Source organism: Lipophrys pholis, assembly GCF_963383615.2.
Source record: "Lipophrys pholis genome assembly, chromosome: 1".
Classification (NCBI taxonomy): domain Eukaryota; kingdom Metazoa; phylum Chordata; class Actinopteri; order Blenniiformes; family Blenniidae; genus Lipophrys; species Lipophrys pholis.
The window spans coordinates 39,797,458-39,820,469 of NC_137635.1; the positions used below are offsets into that span (position 1 = coordinate 39,797,458).

The 23,012-nt window shown below is 39.9% G+C and overlaps 1 protein-coding gene across 1 annotated transcript; it reads right to left on the bottom strand.

Annotated features, from left to right (window-relative positions):
- Positions 1-1,573: 1,573 nt before the first annotated feature.
- asip2b (agouti signaling protein, nonagouti homolog (mouse) 2b) lies at positions 1,574-9,420 on the bottom strand. The gene is made up of 4 exons (XM_080474373.1): positions 9,393-9,420; positions 9,180-9,314; positions 2,310-2,383; positions 1,574-1,996 (listed from the first exon to the last, which is right to left on the bottom strand). The coding sequence occupies exons 2-4, from the start codon at positions 9,286-9,288 to the stop codon at positions 1,829-1,831; spliced, it is 351 nt and encodes a 116-aa protein (XP_080330499.1). The 5' UTR covers positions 9,289-9,314; positions 9,393-9,420; the 3' UTR covers positions 1,574-1,828.
- Between the last annotated feature and the right edge of the window lie 13,592 nt (positions 9,421-23,012).

Here is a 23,012-nt window from a genome sequence, read left to right on the forward strand (position 1 = left end):
TCGTATAACTCAGGTTCATGTTGGAGTTGTTCTGGAGTGTAGTGAGTGACATTAAACAAACATCGACTCATCCGTTGTGTCTTGTACCAGATGCAGTTACACCACAGCAGGATGCACGTACAATCAGAAATCTTTCTTCCTTTTCACCTCATTTATTAATAGAAGCAGACAGTGCCTCAGACAACGTGATGCACTATATATATATATATGTATATATATGTTATGGGATTCAAGGGATGAAAAATGTATTTTATTTTGGACCTCATACAGATTAACATCAACATGTGTCTGCACATCTTTGTTAATAAGAGTTAATATACCCCATACAAGCCTGATACTTATCATGTTTCGTGTTTTACACAACTGTCCTGGGGAAGAAAAAAAAATCTGGTTAGTCCAGAGCATAGCTGCCGGCAAACATTTTCACAACACATCATTACTTTGTCTTTCATTTCATTCTCTTTCCCGAATTTCATGAATAAAGTAAGTATTTACTTGTTCTGCGATCTCTTTTCAAAAACCCACTGGAAAAACGGCAGTGTTAATATAGGCTTTTAACATCTTTCAATTCAATGGCAAAAAATGTAAATGGATGGATGGGGTGTAAATAAGCATATAAAAAATGTATTTATTAAACATGTCATGTCAAGGCGTAGGAGTTCCACATGATTAACTGGAGGAACAGCAGATAAAAAATGACATTTACATAAGCAGCAAAACACAAGACAACACGTGATCGTCTATACGTGGAAAAGGTAAACGTCACTCGTCTTTTGCTACATCAACATACTATGAGCTGGATTCTTTTTTTTTCTTGACACAAATTCCTCATTTGTCTGTCTGATTTACATGTACATGTACGGAACACGTTTCTGTCTGTGCCATCATTTTACAAAGGCTTTCAGATAACTCCAACCTGTAATTATATGATATAGTGATAACTCTCTAAACTACAGCTGTGATGGGGAAACCGACAGGCTGGTGTGTTTATGACACCTGTCTGTCTACCACTGCGTATGTCCAGGTGAGGTGCTCGACGAATACTCAAAGGAATATATCTATGGTTGCCAAATGTATTTGTCTGGTTTTGAGTCATAGGTCTGTGTAAAATGTGTTCTGAATGACAGAATCGAGTCATAAATCCTGAGATTCTCTGCAATATTGTTTGCTCTCGGATGTTGTTGGTATTTAGTGGGTAAATACTTTTTGCAGCCCACAAAGTTACCAATATTTCGTGGTGTAACGTGATGACGGTACAGGCAGATGACGCTCTCCTCGGATGTCTGCCAACATCGCTGCTCACCCGTTTAATTGACTTTATATCGAGGAAAATGGAGCAGAGAAAGGCGATAGTCCCTGAATTTTAATGTAGTTCACCAGGAGATTACTTCTGTAATTAGACCATGGCATGTGAATCATTAGGAGCTCAGTTAAAAAAATAGAGAAACTCAATAAAAAGAAAACAATGTAATCCATCTTTACGAAACACGGCAAATGATCAAACTAATTCAGTTCAGTTTTTCTCATTGCAACTCAACATATGTGATGTATTCAGAAGAAAACCTTTGCATTTGCTTCACACAGGCTTTAATATAATACAATACAATGTGATAGGCAATCCCCTCACAGGTTTCAGTAACATATCAGGATACAGACGTATGTTTTCAGCCTCTCAGTCCTCAAATTAAGAAAAGTGTCACTTGTTTCAGTTGACTTTTTGACTTATTGCAAGCTCAAAATATGTTGGGTCAGTTTCCTGAACCTTTGCGGTGTGTGTGTGCAGAATGGAAACATGTGGCGTGTGTGTTTAGGGTGGTGGGCGCTCCGTCTAGGTCCGCTTCAAGCACACGGGGTTCATCCTCCAGCAGTGGCAGATGGTGTTGAAGAGTCGACAGCGACAGGAGGCGCACGGGTCGCAGCACGGCATGTGTGAGGCGCAGCTCTCCATCAGACGGCTGCAGCGGCGGGCAGGAGCCACGACGCTTGACTTGTGTTTCTAAAAGCAATGTCAGCAGAGAGAAGAAGACTTAACATGTTCTGATTCACGCACAAAACGCACACAATCCGAGTCATGGCGGTGTCATGGTCCTTCGGCTCTGCTGAAGTGTCCTTGTGCAAAACACTGACGCTTGCAGCATGATGCCCTCATGTGGAGTGAAACTGTCATCGCAGGCTGCGATAGACTGGGAAAAATTGTTTTCATGAGGTATTTGACAGCTGATTTGGATCTACTCACTGCTTTCTGTTTTGTTGGCCAGGAATCACATGACAAACAAACAACTGAATGAATAAATGGCATAGGTACTTACTGTGGCGTGACTTTGTGGAGGCGCAGATAATTTTTGCCTTGCAAACAGTCGTCTTGACTTCGTTTGGCTCCAAGCTGGGATTGAAAATGACAGTGGCACATTCAGTAAATTGTTCCTATTTTACACATCTGGCTTTCAAAAGGAAATTTAACTGGTGTCTTGTAATGTGCTATGATTCACGCTACCCTTTTTCTTTTTTTTTTTAATTGTTTACGCATTTAGAAACTCGTTTTGTGTTTTTGTCTTTTTCCTTCAACTTCATCAATACAAAGAGCTTAGGTTTTCTGCTAGTAAATTTACATTTGCATAAATATGTACTGGATGTATTCTGCTTTTTATCTAACGTCAGGGTTTCAAATCCCAAGCCAAGTGGGCCAAATGTGAATAAACCAAGAATAGAGGACAGATCTAAAAGTAAATAGATGGATGAATGAGGACTCTACGGATCAATCGAGTTCAATTGCTGAGAGAAACGTCTTTGGCCTATCTGTTAATCTTGTTCCTGAAAACAGAACCCCTGCATCATAATAATGCTCAAAATTTATTTAAGTTTATTCAAGATGCAAAATAAAGATTTCTGTCTGCGTACAATCTAATCGCCAACATGGCTGATGGGATTTGCCTCAACAAAAAAAAAAGAAGAGATAAATGTATTGAATACTGTATGGCGGGTGTTGCTGAAATCTTTGCTGGGACACATCCAGAGTATAATCTAATGGCAGACCACATGGCAGACTGTCTTCTCCTTGTGATTTTCCCATGCAAACCGTTTCAAGCAACCACAAATGAATAGATTCCCCCGACATCACATGGCACAAAGAAGCCCCTCCTGGAGAGACCACCCATGTTGGCAGATTGACACGAACCTGTATTCACCCCTCCGCCACCACAAGTTCCAGGGCTGCAGAGAACTCAGCATTGTTAACCCGTGGGGGAAACTTTTGGAACAGCAGAGTGAAAGTGACAGACATAGAACACACCAGAAAACAAGGCTTCACAGGCTTGAATATTTGGGCATCACTGCATGCGAAGGCCTTGAGACAATAAAATTACTCTGTCATCAGGTGGGCCAACTTTTATCTTCCTTCCTCTGAGTGGAAACAAATGGGGGAATTTGATCTCTGCCTTGGCTGAAAGGGGGACAAAAACAAGGTTGCTGATGTTTTGGTAATTCTGTAGTTACTGGATCAAGGTCTAATTTCTGTTTTACAAAATCTGGATATTATTTTCTTCAGGATTCCATTTTCATAATCCCTGCCCAATTTGTCGGTAAAGCTGGTTTATAGCTAATCATCTAACATCCCTCTCCCGTTCAATTCTTCCTGGAAAAAACAGTGCGAGTCGGTTACAGATATCCTTTGTTCTTGAAAAGGAAAAGTAAATAACATAACAGGGTTTTGTCAAATTGTTTTATGGAACATGGTGACTGTTAATTTAGCCCTTTCAACAGCATAGCGGCGTGCTTTTGATTAATCAAACGCACTCACTGTCACATCACTTATAGATTACTGTGATGAACTCCTAACTGGTATCTCAAACTTCAGCTCGTTCCGATAACAGCTGCACCAAACATAAAACAGAAGCAGAAACGCTGCGCGTTGAAGCATGTAGACATGGACAAACATGACCTGCTGAAGGATAGCAGATCTTCAGTTCTTTGAGTAACTCAAATGACCAGTCGTTACAAGCAAGCGGTGCAGCGGGCCATCGCTGATCAAACAACATGTGGAACCTTAACGCTGATGGACAACATCAGCAGACCACCTCGGGTAAGAAAACTGAAGCTGCCGTTCACGCAGGCTCAACAGAATTGGACAGCAGAAGATTTGATGTAAAAAAAACATGAAAGCGTGGATCCATCCTGCCTTGTGTCAACGATTCCGACCGCTGGTGTCATGGTGTAGGGGATATTCTCTTGGTTCCCCTTAGTGTCAACTGAGCATGGTTAAAAAGCCACAGCCCACCTTAGTATTGTCGCTGAGCATGTCCATCCCCTGATGAGCGCAGTGGGCCATCTTCTGACGAGCGAGTGATAATGAACCCGGTCAGAAATCTGAAATCATCCCAAGCTGGTTCCTTTCACGTGACGGCGAGTTCACAGGCTTCTGACATCTCTTTCCAATTCCATACTTTTAAGAAAAACGGGAATAAACCCGTTTGCCTCGAGGATGTGAGGCGGAGAAATCTGCAGCAGCTGTGTGTTGCTGTGTAATTGGTTGTTGAATGTAATTTAGGAAATGCATTGGGTGCGTTCTCTCTACGTCTTTGCATGACTTAACATCCAACAGTTGCGTAATGTCTTTATTGTTTTTCAGCTTCCCAATTAGAAGCCTCTGGGATACATGCTTTATGGATCTCCTGAAATAAATGTTTTTAACTTTTCATTTTTTAATCTCATTTTTATCATCGTATCTGCATGCATTTCATTTTTATATCCTCTGTAACATTTGCTCGGCCTGCTAATGAAAAACAGACTCTTGGCTGAGCTCAGTTTGTTGATGTGCACTTGCCTTGTTCCACAAATGAATGCATCAAATCTAAATAAGACTATATGAAAGTACTTGTGCCAACGACAGAAATAAGTACATTTTGAAAGCAATAAAAAAACAAAAAAACTCCTCCCGTGCTCTGGCCTCCCTCAGCCCACCGAGTAACAATCCACCTCAGCACTGCGGGAGGCAGAGACCCTTCAGGGTGAACCCCAGGAAAGTTTTCATTCATCACAGGGTAGAGACACATTTACACCTGGGGGGCAACCCCCCCCCCAGCATATACATGACGGAATCAACAACAGAATTAAAAACGATCCACTCTACTTTCATCCCGTCACCTGGTCAATCTTTCTTTGTTCCCGACAATGTTGATTGTATAAATAATTTTTGTGTGTATTTTGATGGGTATTTTTGTAATATAACCCTGACTGTTCTGAAAAATGGTTAAACATTAAAAAAAAAAAAAAAAAAATCTATTATGAACTATTACATTGTTATTATTGGTAATATATGCCAGTGTTCTTAATGTGAGGTCAGAAAATGTGACACTTATGGGTTTGCGCTTTTCTTTTTTTTACAATTCTATTTGAACCTTTATGGCAAACTTTAAGGTGAAGTTAATGTATTGAAATTGACAGTGACAGCCTATTCAAATATAAAAAAATATATATAAAAAACACTTGATACAAATGATTAGAGAGGTTATTTCGTCCTCATGTTTGTGGGCACATGCTTTAAATCGCAGCTGACTGACTTCAAACCATGTCCCCTCCTGTTGGTTCAGGTAAACCCATCAATGCTATGTACAAACCCAGAATGCGTCTCCTTCGTTAAGCTCAGAAAAAGAACAGCTTGAGCAGAATATATTGGTTAGTTAGTATAAAGACAATATCATACGTATATAGTTTCACTATAATGTATGAAGCAGAGATGATTGTGAAGATTCACACACTGGTCTCCAGGCTCAAAACCCTCAAGTTTATTTCTTAACATGAGATATTGATCATCAGTGGTTTTGTTTCTCACATCTTACATGACAAAAAGTCAACGGAATATGTGAGCGAAACACAATAATTAGGATGTGGGTTTTTGTTTTATGCCGTCTAACCATTTCACCTCATCGTTTCCATCTCCCTGCAAGTGCTCCTAAGGGCTTGTTTGGAAACACACACACACACGTCCTCATTGGCTGGACACTGCATGGAATCACAAGAGCAACAAATTATTCAACTTCACACTTTTTCCTTCAACTTCCAGACTGATGGCTGCTGCACCTTTCCATCCAGGACAGATGTGAGGTCTTCATGTCTCATGACTTCATGCAGCTTGGTTACATTTCCAGCCTCTTCTCTTGCTGATACGGATCCCCTCATCCACACTCTGATATTTTCCCGTGAGATGAATTTACATGACGACTTGAAATAGTGAACTTACTAAGGACCCGGCATCAATCTTCTCAACAGCCCCTGATGAAACAATCTTTCTCATGTCAAGTCCATGCTTGCTTCATAGAGATTTCCCTTACTTTTTGGTGAATATGGAACATTTGGCAGCGGGTAAAGAAAAGAACATCAATGTTTTCCTCCGTCATTGTTGGAGTGAATGACACTGATGACAGAACTTCAGACAAATGGTAACAGTAATGTCTACTGCATGTGTGCTCAGAGTTTGCTAACACACTGACCACATCAGCTGCAGAGGGAATATTACACCCGCAAAGCCAGATCTTTCAAATCACAAGCAGGTGAAGTGAATTACATCTGTTTTCTCGTTACACCAGCACCTTTCAAGGGGTGAGATATATCAGCCTTTGAGCGAACAGTCACTTCTTAAAATTATTGGTGTTGCAAGCTGGAAAAAAGTTGCAATGTAACCACCCTGAAGCATTTTAATGTGACGGCTAAACAACAGGGTTACCACACATGGAGAACAGCTAAACAGCTTGTTATGCAGGGTGTACCTGGTTTTGTCAAAAGTGGTAACAGGCTTCAGGGAGCGGAGACTTCCTAATGGGTGTGTGGATAAACATTGGTACATGTGGTTGTGTCTCAGAGCGGAGGAAGAGGAGCCTGCAGTCAAGCCATAAATGCTGGCAAAGATATGAAAACAAATAGTGTAATATAGTCTCTTGTGTGTGAGTTTTGATTGGAGACAGATCCCAGTGGCTGTACTGGTCCACTACAGAATGCACCAGCAAGCCACACGTTGGAGTGATAACTTGACAAAAAGCTGAGGCTATCAGGTTTTGTTCTTTAACATTGTTTAGACGACAAGGTGCAATGTCAAAAAATAAAATGAGATAAAATAAAATGAATGTAAATGCCACTTTGACTCATCCTGCAGACCGACTGTCAAAACAGTTAAAAAAAAAAGACTTTTCATAAATGATTTGAAGAATGCAACAAACAAAGAGCTGACATGGTCTCCACATCCTGCAACCTTCTGATGGGACATCTGTGAGATGTGCAGTAAAAACAAGTCTGATCCTCGGAGGCTCTAACTCACAACCAAGAGGATTTAAAGGCTCAGCTGCTAACATCCCCCTGCCTCATATTACAGGACATTTCAGATCACTGGGCGCCTTCGCCTGTCTTATGGCGTCTGTGCCTCAAGGTCCACGGTATTATGAAGGTGCTTTTCATGTTGTAACTTATTATAAATCAGCCCAACAATCAAGGTTCTTCCCGAGGCACAAAAGTGGTTGAAAAAGAAATGACTATATTTCAGTTTCTGCGAGTCAACAAGTGTTTCACAATCTTTCTATTGGAACCCCAGTACTTTGCATATTTTCTATGTTCCAACAGATCCACAATTTAGTTGTTCTCAAGCTTCAGTGCAGCTTGATGTGTTTGTTTATATCAACAGCATATACAAAAACACAAGCTCAAGATCTTTTGTCTCTAATCAAGTCAGCGGTTGATGTCTACTTTTTCAATATACAAGTAAATTTCCTCAGTAGTAGACTATTTAATCCTTTATTTAATATCCTCTTAATAAAAGAAAATGATGAAAAAATTATTTCTTAAACCAGAACCAAACTCTGTAGCCTGGACTTTTTAAACTGGACACAAACTCTCTAAAGTAAACAAAGACTTGTGAAGCTGGACTTGGACACTTGAACTATTATGTGGACTTTTTAAACCACACCTGGACGCGATTTTTCACACTTTGTTTTAGTAAATGAAACTCTGGCTTTTTCTACTGGATTTTAAATCTTTAAAAGGCACTCGCACTTTTATACCTGACCATGACTCTTCAAAACACAACGCTGCTCTTTACAAAGTCGACACAGATTCTTCAAAAGTGAGCCCGACTTTTGGAAGTCGACACAGGACAACACTGAATTTATGAAAACACATCTGGAATTGCGAAAACTGAATTAAACACTTTGTGCCTAACTTGTCCTCTAAAAATTACACCATGAATCTTTAATCCAAACCCAGACTCAAGAAAATGAATCTGGATTATTTACACAAGATTGGAGTCTTTGAAGTTAACCCACAAATACACATAGGCTGTGTAAATTTACATAGTCGACATCCAAATTTACACTAATGCATTTTGGTGAAAAACAGCAAACCAAAATGTCCTGTATCATATTGTTACACAGCATGTAAACATGCAACAAACAGGAAGTGCAATATATGTCAACATATATTGAAAACTTACAGGTGAACAAAATTTATTGTAAGATTCGGGGGTTTATTTCCATTGTGAGCTTCTTTTTTTTGTGAGTTTGATATCTTCAAACAAAAGTCACATTTTTGAGCCTGAAATTATCTCCAATATTCCTTGAACAAGTTTCTTTTTTTTCATTTTCAAAATACTCTCTATGTAAGTGACGAAGGACATCTTCCAGTCTGTATCCATTTCAGACCAATATGGCCTGGTGTTGTTCAGGTAATCTGCAGGTAATCTGGAACTCAAGCAGTCCTTTTTGAGGATTCATATGTATTTACACAGGTTAAAACATTGAATTTTATTTTTTCCTGAAATGATTAAATGCAGAATACTTGTTTATGTATTCACACCATCTCATGATTTCGTAAAGTCTTGCACACCAATCCAAAATAAAACCTATAATTAGAAGTGTATGTCCAGTAATTAATACATTTAGACATGAATAAGAATATTTTTTTCATCCTCAATAAAAAAGAATCGTACTACCTCCACACGTCTAATTGTAACAATTATATTAACCTGCAAATTAATATAATGAAATTTAAAGAACGTTTTTGGAATCATTATAGCTCACACGTCGGTGTGTCACAGCCAGACGTTTTTTGTTTTTGTTTTGTTTTGTTTTTTTCAGATTATAAACAGCAATATTTTCAGAGAAAAGCGTGAGAAATGAAATAAATCCTTCCCATGTCCTCACCTGTGCCATTCGCACTTTTCCTCGCGTCTTTCTTCGTGTCCTCTGCCCAGGACAGTGGCAGCGCCAGCAGGACCAAGCACAACAAGTGTGTGCCGAGGATCTTCCTCATGATGGTGAAGATGACGATGGTGAGATCTGTTTGATGAGAGAGGAAGAATGAGCCTCGTGGTTTTCAGCTCGAGGGAAGAAGAGGAGGAAGGAGGCGTCACTTACTTGGTCCTCGGTAAATCCTCGGTGCGCTCCTTCAGGTTCCTCCCTGGCTGTGAAGACGCGCCACTGAAGACAAGGATGAGCGACCAACACATAAATGCGCCGCCCCCACGTGACGGGCTCGAGACACAACAGGAGACGGCACTTGGAAAATTAGAGGGCTGTAAAATTAAATTGAAAAAGTGGTGGACATATTTACTGCATGGTGGGACCCAAAAGACGATCCTGCCATTTTATTATATTTCATTTTTACTTAAAAGACAACAACAACAACCAACAAACACTGGACATCAGAGGGTTTGTGGGTAACACTAAATGCATTCTTCAACCTTATGTATGATCAGCTCTAAATATCTGCCAGTATATTTATTGATAATGACTGCATCTGTACAGTAAATACCACTTTGAGTACAATGTCCAGATGTATTTATGTGAGATTTATGTGGCTTCTAAATATGTGGAGCAATGTCATAAACAGACAAAACATGCACAGACTGATGGAAGCCAGACTAATGTATTGCCCTTTACTGCTGTTACATTTGGAAGCTTTTTTATGGTTATGGGGAATGTCTGCTCTGTTTTGCAATTAAAAAGATTATTCGTTTAGTTCAAAGAAATGGATGATTGCTGTAAGTGAATGCATTATTTGTCTGTAGGTCCAGGCATTGATAACACATGAAATTGGTTAATAGATCGGCTGGTTCAAAAGCACCGCAACAAATATGCTCTGTGTCCACATACAGACAAAGAAGCTTTTCAAGAAAATAAAAAAGGAAACATGTCTGAATGACGAAGAGGCTCATTTATGTTTTTCTGATTGTTTTGCTCCAAAATGGTCTGTTTGTCTTGAGTCTGAGCAGGAAACAGACAAATCCCAAGATGCCAGAAAGCTCATTTGCAGATTACCAGAAAAACATAAATCGAATAATGAATGATGATAAAAGGCTTCGCTTGATATTTCAGTTGATTTGTTGGTACTGAGTCGTCATGTTTATTCTCTGAGTCCTGTGAACAGAAAGACGTTGTCTGAGGAAGACAGCACTCATACCAGGTAGGGGAGGAAGCCACCTGCTGATGTGCAACTAAACACTCATCCATCAGGCTTCCTGACGTGCTTTTTCCAGCTCAGGGTCGTGGGGGTCTTGAAACCGATCGCAGTGGATGATGGTCAGACACTGGACAGATCATCATGAGGTCACAGGACGAACACAGCAAGGCGATCAGACACACACCTACCAGCAATTTAGAGTCACAAATCTACTGAAGATACACACTTCTTTTACTTTCTGGAAGGAACCAGAATATGCAGACACACACACACACACACACACACACACACACACACACACACACACACACACACACACACACACACACACACACACACACACACACACACACACACACACACACACACACACACACACACCCAGGAAGATTCGGGGGGATGAAAAAGAGGATGCAGTTCATTACAAGTAGCCTGTGTAGTGCAAGTGGGCACCTGGACATGCTTTAGAAATAGTGACTAATATAAATGTCTTAATTTAAAACTAATTATTCAGGAATTCTGTAAATTGAATCCCTTTGTACTTCCACTGTAGTCGCTCTGGTTTATGACCACCAATCTCCTAAGTCCATGCATGCTGCCTTTGGTCTGACGTACGTTGAATTTGACGCCACACAGGAGAAAAACTGCTTTAGTTCAGAGTTCTTTTCTTGGCCAGTCTAAACTCTCTCCTCCACAGCTTTGGTTCTCCTATTGTTAATATCATATGCTGTCAGTGAGGATGAATGGAAATGTGAATGTCTCCAATGTAGGTGTGTTTGATGCTGACTCGTACTCGTCAGTAATGCATTCAGCAGCATCACCGGGCGGATGGACGTTGAATCTGTGAGGCTTGTTTGAGGAATCCTTGGTAAGAATCAATCAACCACAGCACAATCCCAAGAGTTGGCGTTTACCTTGAACTCTTTGTTGCTTCTAGATTGAGTTTTTTCTTCGGTAAAGTTGATGACAAAAGAGGTCATGTTGTGAATAATAACAACCCTCAGGTAAGAGATGGTATGTCTGGCATTGTAAAGACTATTTCTCAGGATTACAGGAGAATGAACTCATAAAATGTGAAACTGCTGATGGGCAGAAAGAAAAAGCAATACTCATGTTGGTTTTACTTAAAGCTGACCTTTTGTACATACCTTTAAAATTAGAAAACTAAACAGCATGGTCTGGCTCAATCAGCTTGATGTAGCATGGAATCATACCTTTTTCAGGTTCCGCATGTATTTGAGAGCTAAAATAGGCAATTTGTAATGCTTTGGTATCCCGGAGATTTACGTCTATGGACTGAAGAGTAATTTGACATAACTTCATCTAATCTTCTCAAAATGACCAGATGGTGATTTCATGGACTGAAGGCATCTTAGAGAAGGAAGATACAATAACTGACTTTAATAGAGGAAACTTCTTCATGGTTCATCAAAGATCTCCTCTCGGGAGACGCATTGACTCTGCTTCGCCAGCTGGAGTTTGGCATGGAGCCGTCTCATTCATGTTTTCACTTATTTCATAGTCAGACATAGAGTGCTGGTTTATTTTTTACGGCCTGTCAGAAGTTTTAAAGTATCTATAAAAATGGTTGAAAAAAGAAAAATAAAATATCCACCTCGGATGCATTTCCCTTTAACTGCATTTATATATTTAATTCTTGTGAATAAAATTGACAAGAATTTACAAATTGTGGATTCTCATAAATGTTCAAATTAAAATGATTAACTATAGAATTGCGATGTGAATAATTGTGATCTAAAACAAAAGTAAGTGGCTGCACCAAAAAAAAAAAAAATCTAATCAAATGAGCAAAATATATTAATATTGAAATGAAATCTTGTTTCTTCACGGATGAGAAGTTGTTAAGTTCAGCCATCTGTCTCCTGACTTCATCCTGGAGCAAAGAAAAAAGTCGAAGTATCATGCAAGCTGAGTGAGTCTTCAATCAAAGCTCCTGCAGGAGCTCTGGCTGTGAAACTGGAGGATTATAAATTGTGGCTCCTGTCCCTCCGGACTCCGCAGTGTGTCAAGGAGTTTCCTCTCATACTTCAACTTATTTGACTGTTCGTTGTTCTCTGCCCTCTCCTTTTCTCCCCCTGACTCCATGAGTTCTTCTTCTTCTTCTTTTGTCTTTGATTGTTTTCTTTGTAGCTTTTCCAGCACGCTCACTTCAGATTGATGTCTTTCTTAAACGGCGTGCCTGTGGCTCCGTTGCAAGTATTTCAATTTACAATCTCAAGATTGGTTGTTCACTCCCATCTTTCTCCATCCGTGTGTCGAAGTGTCCGAGGCCAGGACGCTCGCGGCGTGGGAGCCGTCACAACGGCTGTGAAAATGGATGAGGTTGTTTCTCAAAGTGACGCATTTTGGAGGCTGCATGAGCACGAAGTCCATTTCTGTTTAAAGAACAGTCCTGTCCCCTTGTTGTGCTCATCTGGTAAACTGAATCACGTTGTCCTTCAGTAAATCATTATTTTCACCTTGCTCTCTGCCATTCATCCACAGTGCGGCTGTCTGTCTCTTTTCTATCATTCAGTAACTATTTTTTGGTATATTATTTCCTCATCCTGATGTGATTTTACTGGCAGATTTTTTATTTATTTTTTCCAGCAGGTGATCAGACCTTCCCCAAACAGGTTTTTTTTTTTTTTTACACAATCTTTGCAGACAAGCATTGCATTCACCTGACTCGTGTTTACTTGGGAGACTTTCATCACCACAAGATTAGATTACTATACAGTGAAACAGACTTCTGTTGTGACTTCTCAGTAGTCTAAAGCAGGTGAATATTTATACCATCATTTGTTTCAACATATTTTCTGATATTTTGTATATATTTGACAAAAGTAACTGTCCTATACTGCCCATAATTGCAGTTATAAAAGCAATAAAGTGGATAAAGATCAAATGGAGAGCTTGTTTTATAGGTTCTGTATTTATTACATATGACACATTCAGTTCCTGGTACTGATCAATGCTCATCCAAAATGTGTCCCGAATACAATTAATTGAGGTTTAAAAGACTGATAATAAAAATCTAATAAAACACGACTGCTACTGAAAGAAATATCACAGAGACACAGCTTCAGTATTACCCTCAGAATGAAATACAGTGTATGATGCACACATACAGTAAATCTTAGTGACGCTAATCGAAAATTTCTTTGGTCGTCTGGTGCTGGCCTGCTCAAAATTATGAATAAAAGCACCACAACAGAGTTGTGTTTTCCATGATGACCTGGAATAGACTGAAAATAGTGGAATATTCCCTCTCAAAAGAGGAACATATCATCTTTATGCAATGGCTTTAAATGAATATCTAACATTTTGTGTTCTTAATTGTAGTTGCTATTTCCTTACAGAACAATGCCCTTTTATGTTCATGTGCCCTTTTTATTTAAAAGGATCATGTTTAAACAGGTTTTGTTTGGGTTGTGTATGTGATAGCTCTTTTTGTTGAGCAGTTAATGCTGCAGCAGTACTAGCAGTAGTAGTAGTAGTAGTAGTAGTAGTAGTAGTAGTAGTAGTAGTAGTAGTGGTAGTCGTTGTTGTTGTCGAAGTAGTTTAAATAGCAAAACATATCACAGATTTAAAATAAATGAAATACAGTTCTGCACACACATCATCACTATGCAGAAAATACAGTATATCACTCACAGACCATGCTACACATGCAAAAAACCAACATATTTTGACACCTCAATCTGAGTGAGAGAACAAAGCAACACAAAGTTCCATACATTGCATTTTAACATATTCTCGTTTTGGGCCCATTATGAACTAACACATCAGGAATCACTTCCTACTACATCTGGAAAGGCGACGCGGCCTCATGATAGCCTTCAAAAGCATGAACACAGAGAGGAACGTCTAGATTGCTGTAATACTGGCAGCAGCGGAGTCGAATACTTTCTCCCAGCCAGTGTTTTGAATTCAGCATATTTGGAAACGAGTTTCGTTTTAAGCTTGCGTACCCTGCACTATTCTCCATGTCCACAGATATAACACCGGTAAAATTGCACATGTTTACGAGACACAGAAATGATATGAGAAATGCTTCTGTTCCCGTGTTTGGGAATGTGAGAAGATCTGGGAATTCTGCAAGAAACAGAAGAACATAAAATTATTTATCCTCCGACTTTCCTCTGGAACGAGGTCATTATTTCTATATATATTGTTTCTGCACTGTTATAAAAACGCCAAGAAAGCCATGTTTGGGTTATAAATCCTGTTCTTACTTTGCTTTGAGAAATTGTCTCTGCATTTTCTGATGAAAACCTTTGACATGCATCTTTACTTAAAAGAATTAAGAGGAAATAGCAGCAGAAAAAGTTCAGTTCACTTCCTCCGTTAACATTAATATGGGTTCAAAGTACCAATAAAATCAATCTAATTTTAAATCATGTGGACAGAGTGCAAAAAAACTTATTACAGGAAGAGAAATTAAAATAATTGTCTGCCAGGGGAAACTAGATTAGTGGCACAATATAGGAATCACAAGCAGGACAAGGTCACTAATGTTGATCTGCTATAAATCCTCAGCTGTGTGTGTTTGCAGGCCTACATCCAAACAGAAACCTTATTGTCTGGCAGCCTTTACTAAGCAGTCTAGACTCAAACATGGTTAAAAAAATAAAAAAATAAAAAAAAGATCTCTCAATCATGCAAGCAAATAAAATGGCTATATATATATATATATATATGTTTCCTGGCTCATGAGGATGGACAGTGCTCATGTACGGCTCACTGTGGCTTCAGTGGAGTTTGTACGAGCAAATAACAGCGTGTCGGTGAATATGCTAACCCACCTCAGCGACGTGGCTTACAAGGATGAAATGCGTCTTAGTTGTTGTCAAAATTGTTCATCCTGAATTAGATGTACCTTGGGACATGCCAAGTCAAACATCATCCGAAGACATTGAGACGTATCTCTTTGGAGGCGGCCGGGATGCAGAGATGTCTACTAAACAATGAGTACGTTGCAAAGAAGAAAAAAAAAACATCATGCTTTTCAAATCCCACTAATGATACTGTTGAATTACAGTGTGGGCTGGAAACATAAGGGCAACAAGTTAATTTAATAAATTGCAAATTCATCTGAAAACATTTATGTGATCATAATGAAAAAATGTAGGCAAAAACACAAAGGTTGAGGCTGTTTTCCGAAATGACTTCTTGATTTATTCGGAATGTGAACATATAACTAATTTGTCTTTTATAATACCCGGAGCTGTTGCTATGAAGAGAAATAGGGACACAACAGGAATCAGATACATAGCAAAAGAAATGTGCTGGAAATAAGAAAAGCTCAGGTCGGATCACAGTGTTTAGTCCTCCGAGCTGCCAGTCCAGGGCTGTTGATGTTTCTACTTTATATTAGAAGGAAATATTCTACTTCGTATTTCATCACATCTTTTGTCTCCTAATGATGTGATTGTGTAAAGACCCAGCTCCGGCTGTCTGTCTGGGTGCTGGTGGTGGTTTCATGTGCCTTGAAAAGATGGCCCACTGGCAGCAGGCTTTAAATGTCCCACGGATGATCGAGCTCCTCACTCAATCACAAAGAGTAAAAGCTTGCCAGCCTGTGGGGAAAAGTCATTTCACCTGCTTGTATCCATGATCTCATTCTGACGATCGTGACCCAAAAGGTCATTGCCGGAGCCGAGCGGCCAGTTCGCGGGGAGCTTTGCTCCGTCTTCACCTCTTCAGTCTGGTTCTAACACTGTACTACTTTGAATCTGTGCCCAGTCTCATCATCCCCCCTCCCATTACTCATTAACACCCCGAGATACTCCTCCACCAGGAGGAGATTTACTGCTGCCTAATCTGAACCGTTGCAGATTAAAATGTGCGTCACAGATCAGAAGCTCTTTTAACTCAACCTTCCAGTCCAGCCATCGAAAGACTCCTAAGCTTTTTCTCAGCAGTGTTATTAGTAGAATATGAGCTGCAAAGTATGCAGAGAGTCTTTATAAAGCATACCCTCTGGCCCCCTCCCCCGGTGGGGCGGGTTGGCCCCTGCTGCCGCGCTCCGGGTCTGCCTCATTCCTGGATTGGGGGGAGCGGGGGACGGGGGGGCTCCGGGTTCTGGATGGACGGTTGACTGAGAGTGACCTCCAGGGCCTGATGGGTGTGTGTGTGTGTGTGTGTGTGTGTGTGTTGGGGGGTGGGGCTGTGTGGGCGAATGGGGTGTTCAAGGGGGGGTGCCCTGACCACTGGCCTCCGGCTGGGCTCGCACTGGGCCCTGCGGGTCTCAGACTCTGCTGTCTGGCCGTTGGGTGGGGTGGGGGCTCCCTGCCCGGGTCCCCTTACGGCGCCTTGTTGGGGGGGGTGTGGCTCCCCGGGTCCTAGGCCGGCCGCTCGGGGGTGGGGTGGGGCAGCGCGGGGGGTCCAGCTGGGCCAAGGTCATAGCGACGGGTGGACCCCCTCCCTCAGAACCCTCCCTGCCTTACCTCACCTTATATTACCCCACAATAGGGAACAGTGGGGCGGTGCCTAGGTGGGGGGGCCGGGCTACTTAACTGCGGTCTGGGTCCTCCCCCGACTTTGCACCACCCACAATTTTAACCACACTTAGTCACGCAGGGTCTTGAGGGGGTAAGCCGCTTTCGGGGTTCTGCCGCTTGTCAGCGGTAGAACGCCCGGGCCCCGCTACCCCCCAATTTTAAACCGCACCATAGACACACACATTGCATCCACCTCTTCAAAACACAAAGACACACCCTTACATACATCCAACACACATATAGGGCAGGGGAAGGGCGGGAGACGTGGCTCCCCCCAGCACCTCCCGCTGGGGTCCTGCCCCGGCCCGGGGTGAGTGCGGCTGGGATGCGGGGGGCGCGCTCCCTCGGGCATGGCGCTCGTGGGGGGGCTGGGGCGCGGTGCTCCTTCTCCATTTGCTGTTGGATTAGTGGAGGTTGGGACACCGCGGTGGCCGGGTGGGGGCCCGGCCGGCGGCCTGGGGGGGCGAGAGTCATCACTCCCCCACCGTAATATATGTAGTACAACAAGGATATTGTATGTTATCCCCCTACCCCCTCCCCCCTCCTCCCTCCTCCCTCAACCTTTTTCTCTCTTTTCTCTTCTCTCTCTCTTTGAGCGTTCCCCCCCGGTCGTGTACGGCAGCCATGCCATCTTCTGACGGAGAAGGCAACAGGAGGAGACTCCAGGTCTCTTCCTGTTGCAAGACCAAAATCTGTTCTGACTCCGAAGGCTCTCAATCACATCATATTGTTGGCCCAAGCTGCCGAACAGGACAAGGGCAAAAAAAAAAAAAAAAAAAAAGCATACCCTGTGGATTCATCAGACCAGTTACCAATGCTTGTGTTGTGTGCGTCTAGCTTACATAGTGTTACTTCAAAGAATCAGCAAAGATGAAGTGATATACTTTATATCCCCCGTGCCTAGATTTAGTTTCTCCTGCATTCAAAGTCTTGCTTACCTTGAATATGTACCAATATGTGATTACCAGATGGAGGAGGCGATGAACTGAAGTTACAGATGAAAAGTGCATTTCTAAAGCGACATGTCATCAAGTTCATTCTCCTCGCAAAGGGAAACTGCTCACACAAAAATTTAATATTTGAGTTCTTAGGTTTATTTTGCATGCTTCTGTAGGAGCACGTTCAGTAAAATATTGGCAAACCAAATAATAAAATAAAATCTAATATATATTTGAGGAGTGGTAAATATTTCTCAAAAGTCTAATAAGACAGGAAAGCTGACTATGTCTGTTATGGGTTTCTGGGAGCAAGCTGTTTTTGATCTGGTGGGGATCTTGAAGTGTAATCAAAATATTTTTTATCGTTTCTAAAATCAGCCAATCTTTACAGTATGTTCACAAGCAGCACGGTAGTGTTGTTGTCAGCTTCACGGCAATAGGACCACAGTTTGATCTCTTGGTTTGAACTCTCTGGGTGGAGTGAACGTCAGCGCTGGCTGTGGGACGCCTCTGGGTGGTCTGACCATCCAAACCTATGTTAAGTTGATTGGTGATTCCATATTGGCTTTTTGCTGAGAATCTGTGAGTGTTTGTCTCTCTGTGATGTCACTGTTATAAACCATGGTTCTGTCCTGGATGGACCTTGTATTTTTGTCCATCGTCATCTGGGCTCAGTTCCGGTCTAACTTAGATAAAGTGGATATTAAAGAGAAATGATTGGATTTATCTCATGGTTAATCATTACCAAATAGGAATAGACACTAAGCATGCTTCAGGCCTGGAGGTGCCGTTATTTTGGTTGTTATAAAGCAAGAACTGACTGCAAAGGAAAAGATATATCAAAATGATAAAAAAATTAACTATATTATATAGATCCCGACTCAAATCCGATGGTATAATTTGTTGAGTTTGTATGTTCCCCCTGTGCATGTACCATCGACTCCAGTCACCTTTTACATCTTGGCTGTCAAACGCATTTTAGTTGAAGAGACACAGAAAGGCCTAAAAATGATAACTTCGAGTAAACATAAGCACACTCAAGAAACATTACCATTTCAAACATTTCACAGGCTTTATTATGAATATCAGAAAGTTCCTCTGAAGATAAACATAGAATTAATCTTGTTTGTCAGAACGTTAGGCTGCACTGTCTCACTTACTTACTTACTTACTTAAGCTCTTCAACATTCAGCCTGTAAGTTTTCATTGCATTCACCTCCGCAGTACGGATTGGATGTGTACGTATACACTTCTGTTAGATAGAAGAGCAGCAAGTGTTCTCTGGGTCATCTTGCCGGTTTAGGTGTCATTGTTGTGTTATGTCTGATTGTAATATAACAGAACTGTGCAACCCACAGTGGACACATTTAAAAAAGACGTTTCTTTTCATTTCTACACCGTATCATCATCAGGTTGGGTTCCGCAGTGATGGACAATGAGGCACTCTCGCCTCATTGGATTGGATTGGTGCACCGTCAAAAATGAATGGATGAATAATGTGGTGACCCTAACCTAAACCATTAAAGGCCCATTTCTGGACCACGGGCCTGATGAGCAGCATGAGGAATATTTGGTGTACTGAATGTGTTCATTATAAACTACACGCATAATGATGTGCAGACACATAATGTGGAGAAACATGAATGAATAGCCTCACTTGAAGAATGGATGAGGTCTGTCTCTCTCTCTCACACACACACACACACACACACACACACACACACACACACACACACACACACACACACACACACACACACACACACACACACACACACACACACACACACACCTGTATTGTGAGTGGTTACTCAGGATGAAGACATCCCTCCTGTATTGAGAAAAACAAGAACAGAACATGACGTTCCCACTAAAATCATTCATTCATAATTTTGGAACTTGCTACTGTATTGCAGTGCCACCTCGTGGTCAACTGTCTTCACAGCAGAGTTACTGCACACCGAAAGAAGGAGACAAATGTGCTTTTAAATATTTGCAGCGGTTCTATGGAGGCTCCCTGAAGAAGAAAAAAAGTAAATAAATAATTCACATCCAGGCACAAAATGTCTGAGCTGCATGAATCTAAAAAGCTGTCCAAAAGAACATTTGTTATCTGAAAATGAAGTGGATCACAAAACCAAAAGCAAAATGGAATCAAAAAGTGGGCTTTTTTCAAATGACACCATCTTACTGTTTTCACAGTCTGTGACTATAAATACACAATAAACAAGCAGGACAAGATATCGCTGGACAACAGGGTTCGGGCATGGGAGAACGTGGATGAACAGATTGAGATTAATTATAGAGAAAAAGATTTACATTCAGGTAAAGCGTTCTACAGATTTAAAAAAAATGTCACTATATGATATTTCTAATACAAATAAAGAAAAACGATTTTCAGCATTACAAAATGTTTGCAAAAAGAATAATTAGAAAGAATTTATAAGACAGAAATAAAGATGTGTAAAAAAAAAATAACTGTGACATCGTTATAAATTATAAGTGAGATTAACATAAATTATTAATAGAGAAAAGTCAAACAAAATATAAAAGGCATAAACATAATATATGACAGTATGCAGTAATTAGAATTTTTTATTAATAATTCACGATACAAATACAGCCAACATGAATCTAAAATATAGGAATCCTTCATTATTAAATAGTTCATGAAAGTTGTAAAAAATAAAAATGGTGGCTTTACCAAAAAACTAGTGACTCATATCTTTAACTTGTCACTTCAAACCAGAGAATTTCTCACTCACATGGAAATAGCTCATGTTATTTCACTACAGACGATTGGAGACAAACACAAAATTACAGGATTTGTTTTTCTCCTTCTGTTGTCAAAATGTTTCAAAGAGACTAATAACATAAGAACAATGTTGTAATCAAATCACTGAAGAAATCCTACAATCCATAGATGAAAACAGTCACTCTCTGACGAAACAGAAAATCTGTTGATACAATAAATGCGACAGTAATATTCAATAAAATAGAACAAAAACATGTGTGAGGGGCTGGATATGGAGCGGGTGAGAAGTTATTTAAGAAACGTGAAGCAACTTGTGGAAAAACTGGAGAGGATGAATGAAATTATGATTTTTTTTTTACAGGAATCAAATTATTATCCTATAACGTAACACAGATTCTCAGATTCAGATTTCTTTTTTGCCAGTGATACAAACATATTTAGTTCAGGTGAGAATCACCTTTTGAACCGTTTAGAATGAAGTTAGATTAAAAACTGGTTCAATTAAATACATGTTGGACCCAATTTGTGTTATTTTGTGATTGAAATTTATCATAAAACATATGTACAGAGAGACGCTGTTGTTGAAAAATGTAAAAAAATTTAATATAAATAATAAATAATTGCTGGATGCACTAAAGCAGTTCTAATTCTATACATTTTGGGGTCCCGTCTTACTTAAATTATTGCTCTTAAGTGTGGAGCAATATCTAAAAGTTGACTAGTTATATTGAACTCAATTCTGTTGTTCCTCTTTGTTCCTGATGGAACATATAGGTCTTCCAATAGCACTATTCTAAAAAGATGATAAGATTTTTTGATATTGTGGCGTTCAAAACAGCGGTGTTTCTGGACGGAAAATATATATCAACATTTCACTGATAGAAAATGAAAGAAATGAAAGTGATGGATCATTATCGTTTGAATTCAATCTTAAACTCCTAAACTCACAACCATTGAACAACAGCTAAAAAGATTCTATATAATAACTTAAGGAGACTGTGAAACAAACTGTACATGGAGCAGGAACTATCATTCACCAGCTTAAAAACAAATATAAATAAGGATGTTTGTGTGTGTGTAGCTTATGGGTGTGTGCTTGCAGTCATATTTGAGTACCAATATTTATTTTGGATAGGAAATGTTTTGCGTGTCAATATTTCAACATATTTCTTTGAATTAACTTATGAAATATGTCTATACTGTGATATTTATATGTATACATATATATATATATTTTTTTTTAATTATAAGATCATATAAACTATTATCTTGTTTCATATTACATCTGGAAATATGCTCATTCATATCTGATACACTTCTGTATATTTATACTGACACATTGATTAGGAAAGGGGTTTATTTATATCACCATGTCAGGGAGTATACAGTAACTATATTTTTATAATTGTATTGAATTATTATTTGTTTTTTACTTTTTTATATAATATTCAAGAAGGATTTTTAGACATTTGTTCTGAGAATATGTAATGAAAATGTAAGTACTTTATATAATAAAGTACATACATTTTTATATGTTTTCAACTGTTTTACCATTAGTTGATAGATTGAATATTTGTAATTTATTTACTTATTTCAATTATGAATTACTTCGCTTCTTTTTTTTTTTTTTGTTCCTGTCTTGCTCTCAATCAAGTTATCATTCGTACCTTTTTTCCATTACAATTTCTCCAAGGTGATGTTTCAGAACTGAATGTCCAACCATGAAATGATCTTAGACAAATACAGATATATAATTATCTAACCTAAAGGTGAAAAATACAACAAGGTTGAGAACATTAATAATGAAATGAAACGAGTAGTAATGGTTCTGGTGGAACGCTTATCGAGCCTCCTCCATCCAAATCTTCCCTTCCATCTGTGTTTTTGTTCATGTTCATTCATTTCTGCTTGTTCTTCTCTGTCTTTGTCTTCGGCGATTTGAGAAATCCTCAAAGCCCTCAGAAGAAAATCTGTGAGAGGGAAAGTTATTACAGAACACGTACTTCCACTACTGCTTTTCTAACTGTGCAAAAGTGTAGTATTTACTGTGCTTTCCTCAGCAGTGGGTCGATGGTTTTCTCCTTTTGCTTCAGAGTCTTTTTCAACACGTCAGCTTCACTTTGTCTTTCCGGGAGTTCCCTCTGAAGATGGTGGTTCGTCTCTTCCAGAGTCTTAAAGAAAGCCTGTACAGCAGCCAATGGGGGTTTGAGGCCGCCAGTGTTCAATAAATATAAATTAGATTAATGTAACCTCACCCTGCTTTCTTCCAAACTGTCAAACGGACTTGGAGGACCGACCAGACACGGAAAGCTTCTCACCACTTCACTGATAGAACAAACATTCATTCAAAAGTTAAAATCACACATGGTTTGAGGA

What these genes read in the sequence shown, in the direction of transcription:
- asip2b (XM_080474373.1), bottom strand. Translation starts at nt 9,288, where the DNA reads ATGAGGAAGATCCTCGGCACACACTTGTTGTGCTTGGTCCTGCTGGCG. An exon ending in GAAAAGTGCGAATGGCACAG is followed by an intron (nt 2,384 to 9,179) that starts GTGAGGACATGG and finishes TTTCAATCCCAG; the next exon opens with CTTGGAGCCAAACGAAGTCA. An exon ending in CTCCACAAAGTCACGCCACA is followed by an intron (nt 1,997 to 2,309) that starts GTAAGTACCTAT and finishes CATTGCTTTTAG; the next exon opens with AAACACAAGTCAAGCGTCGT.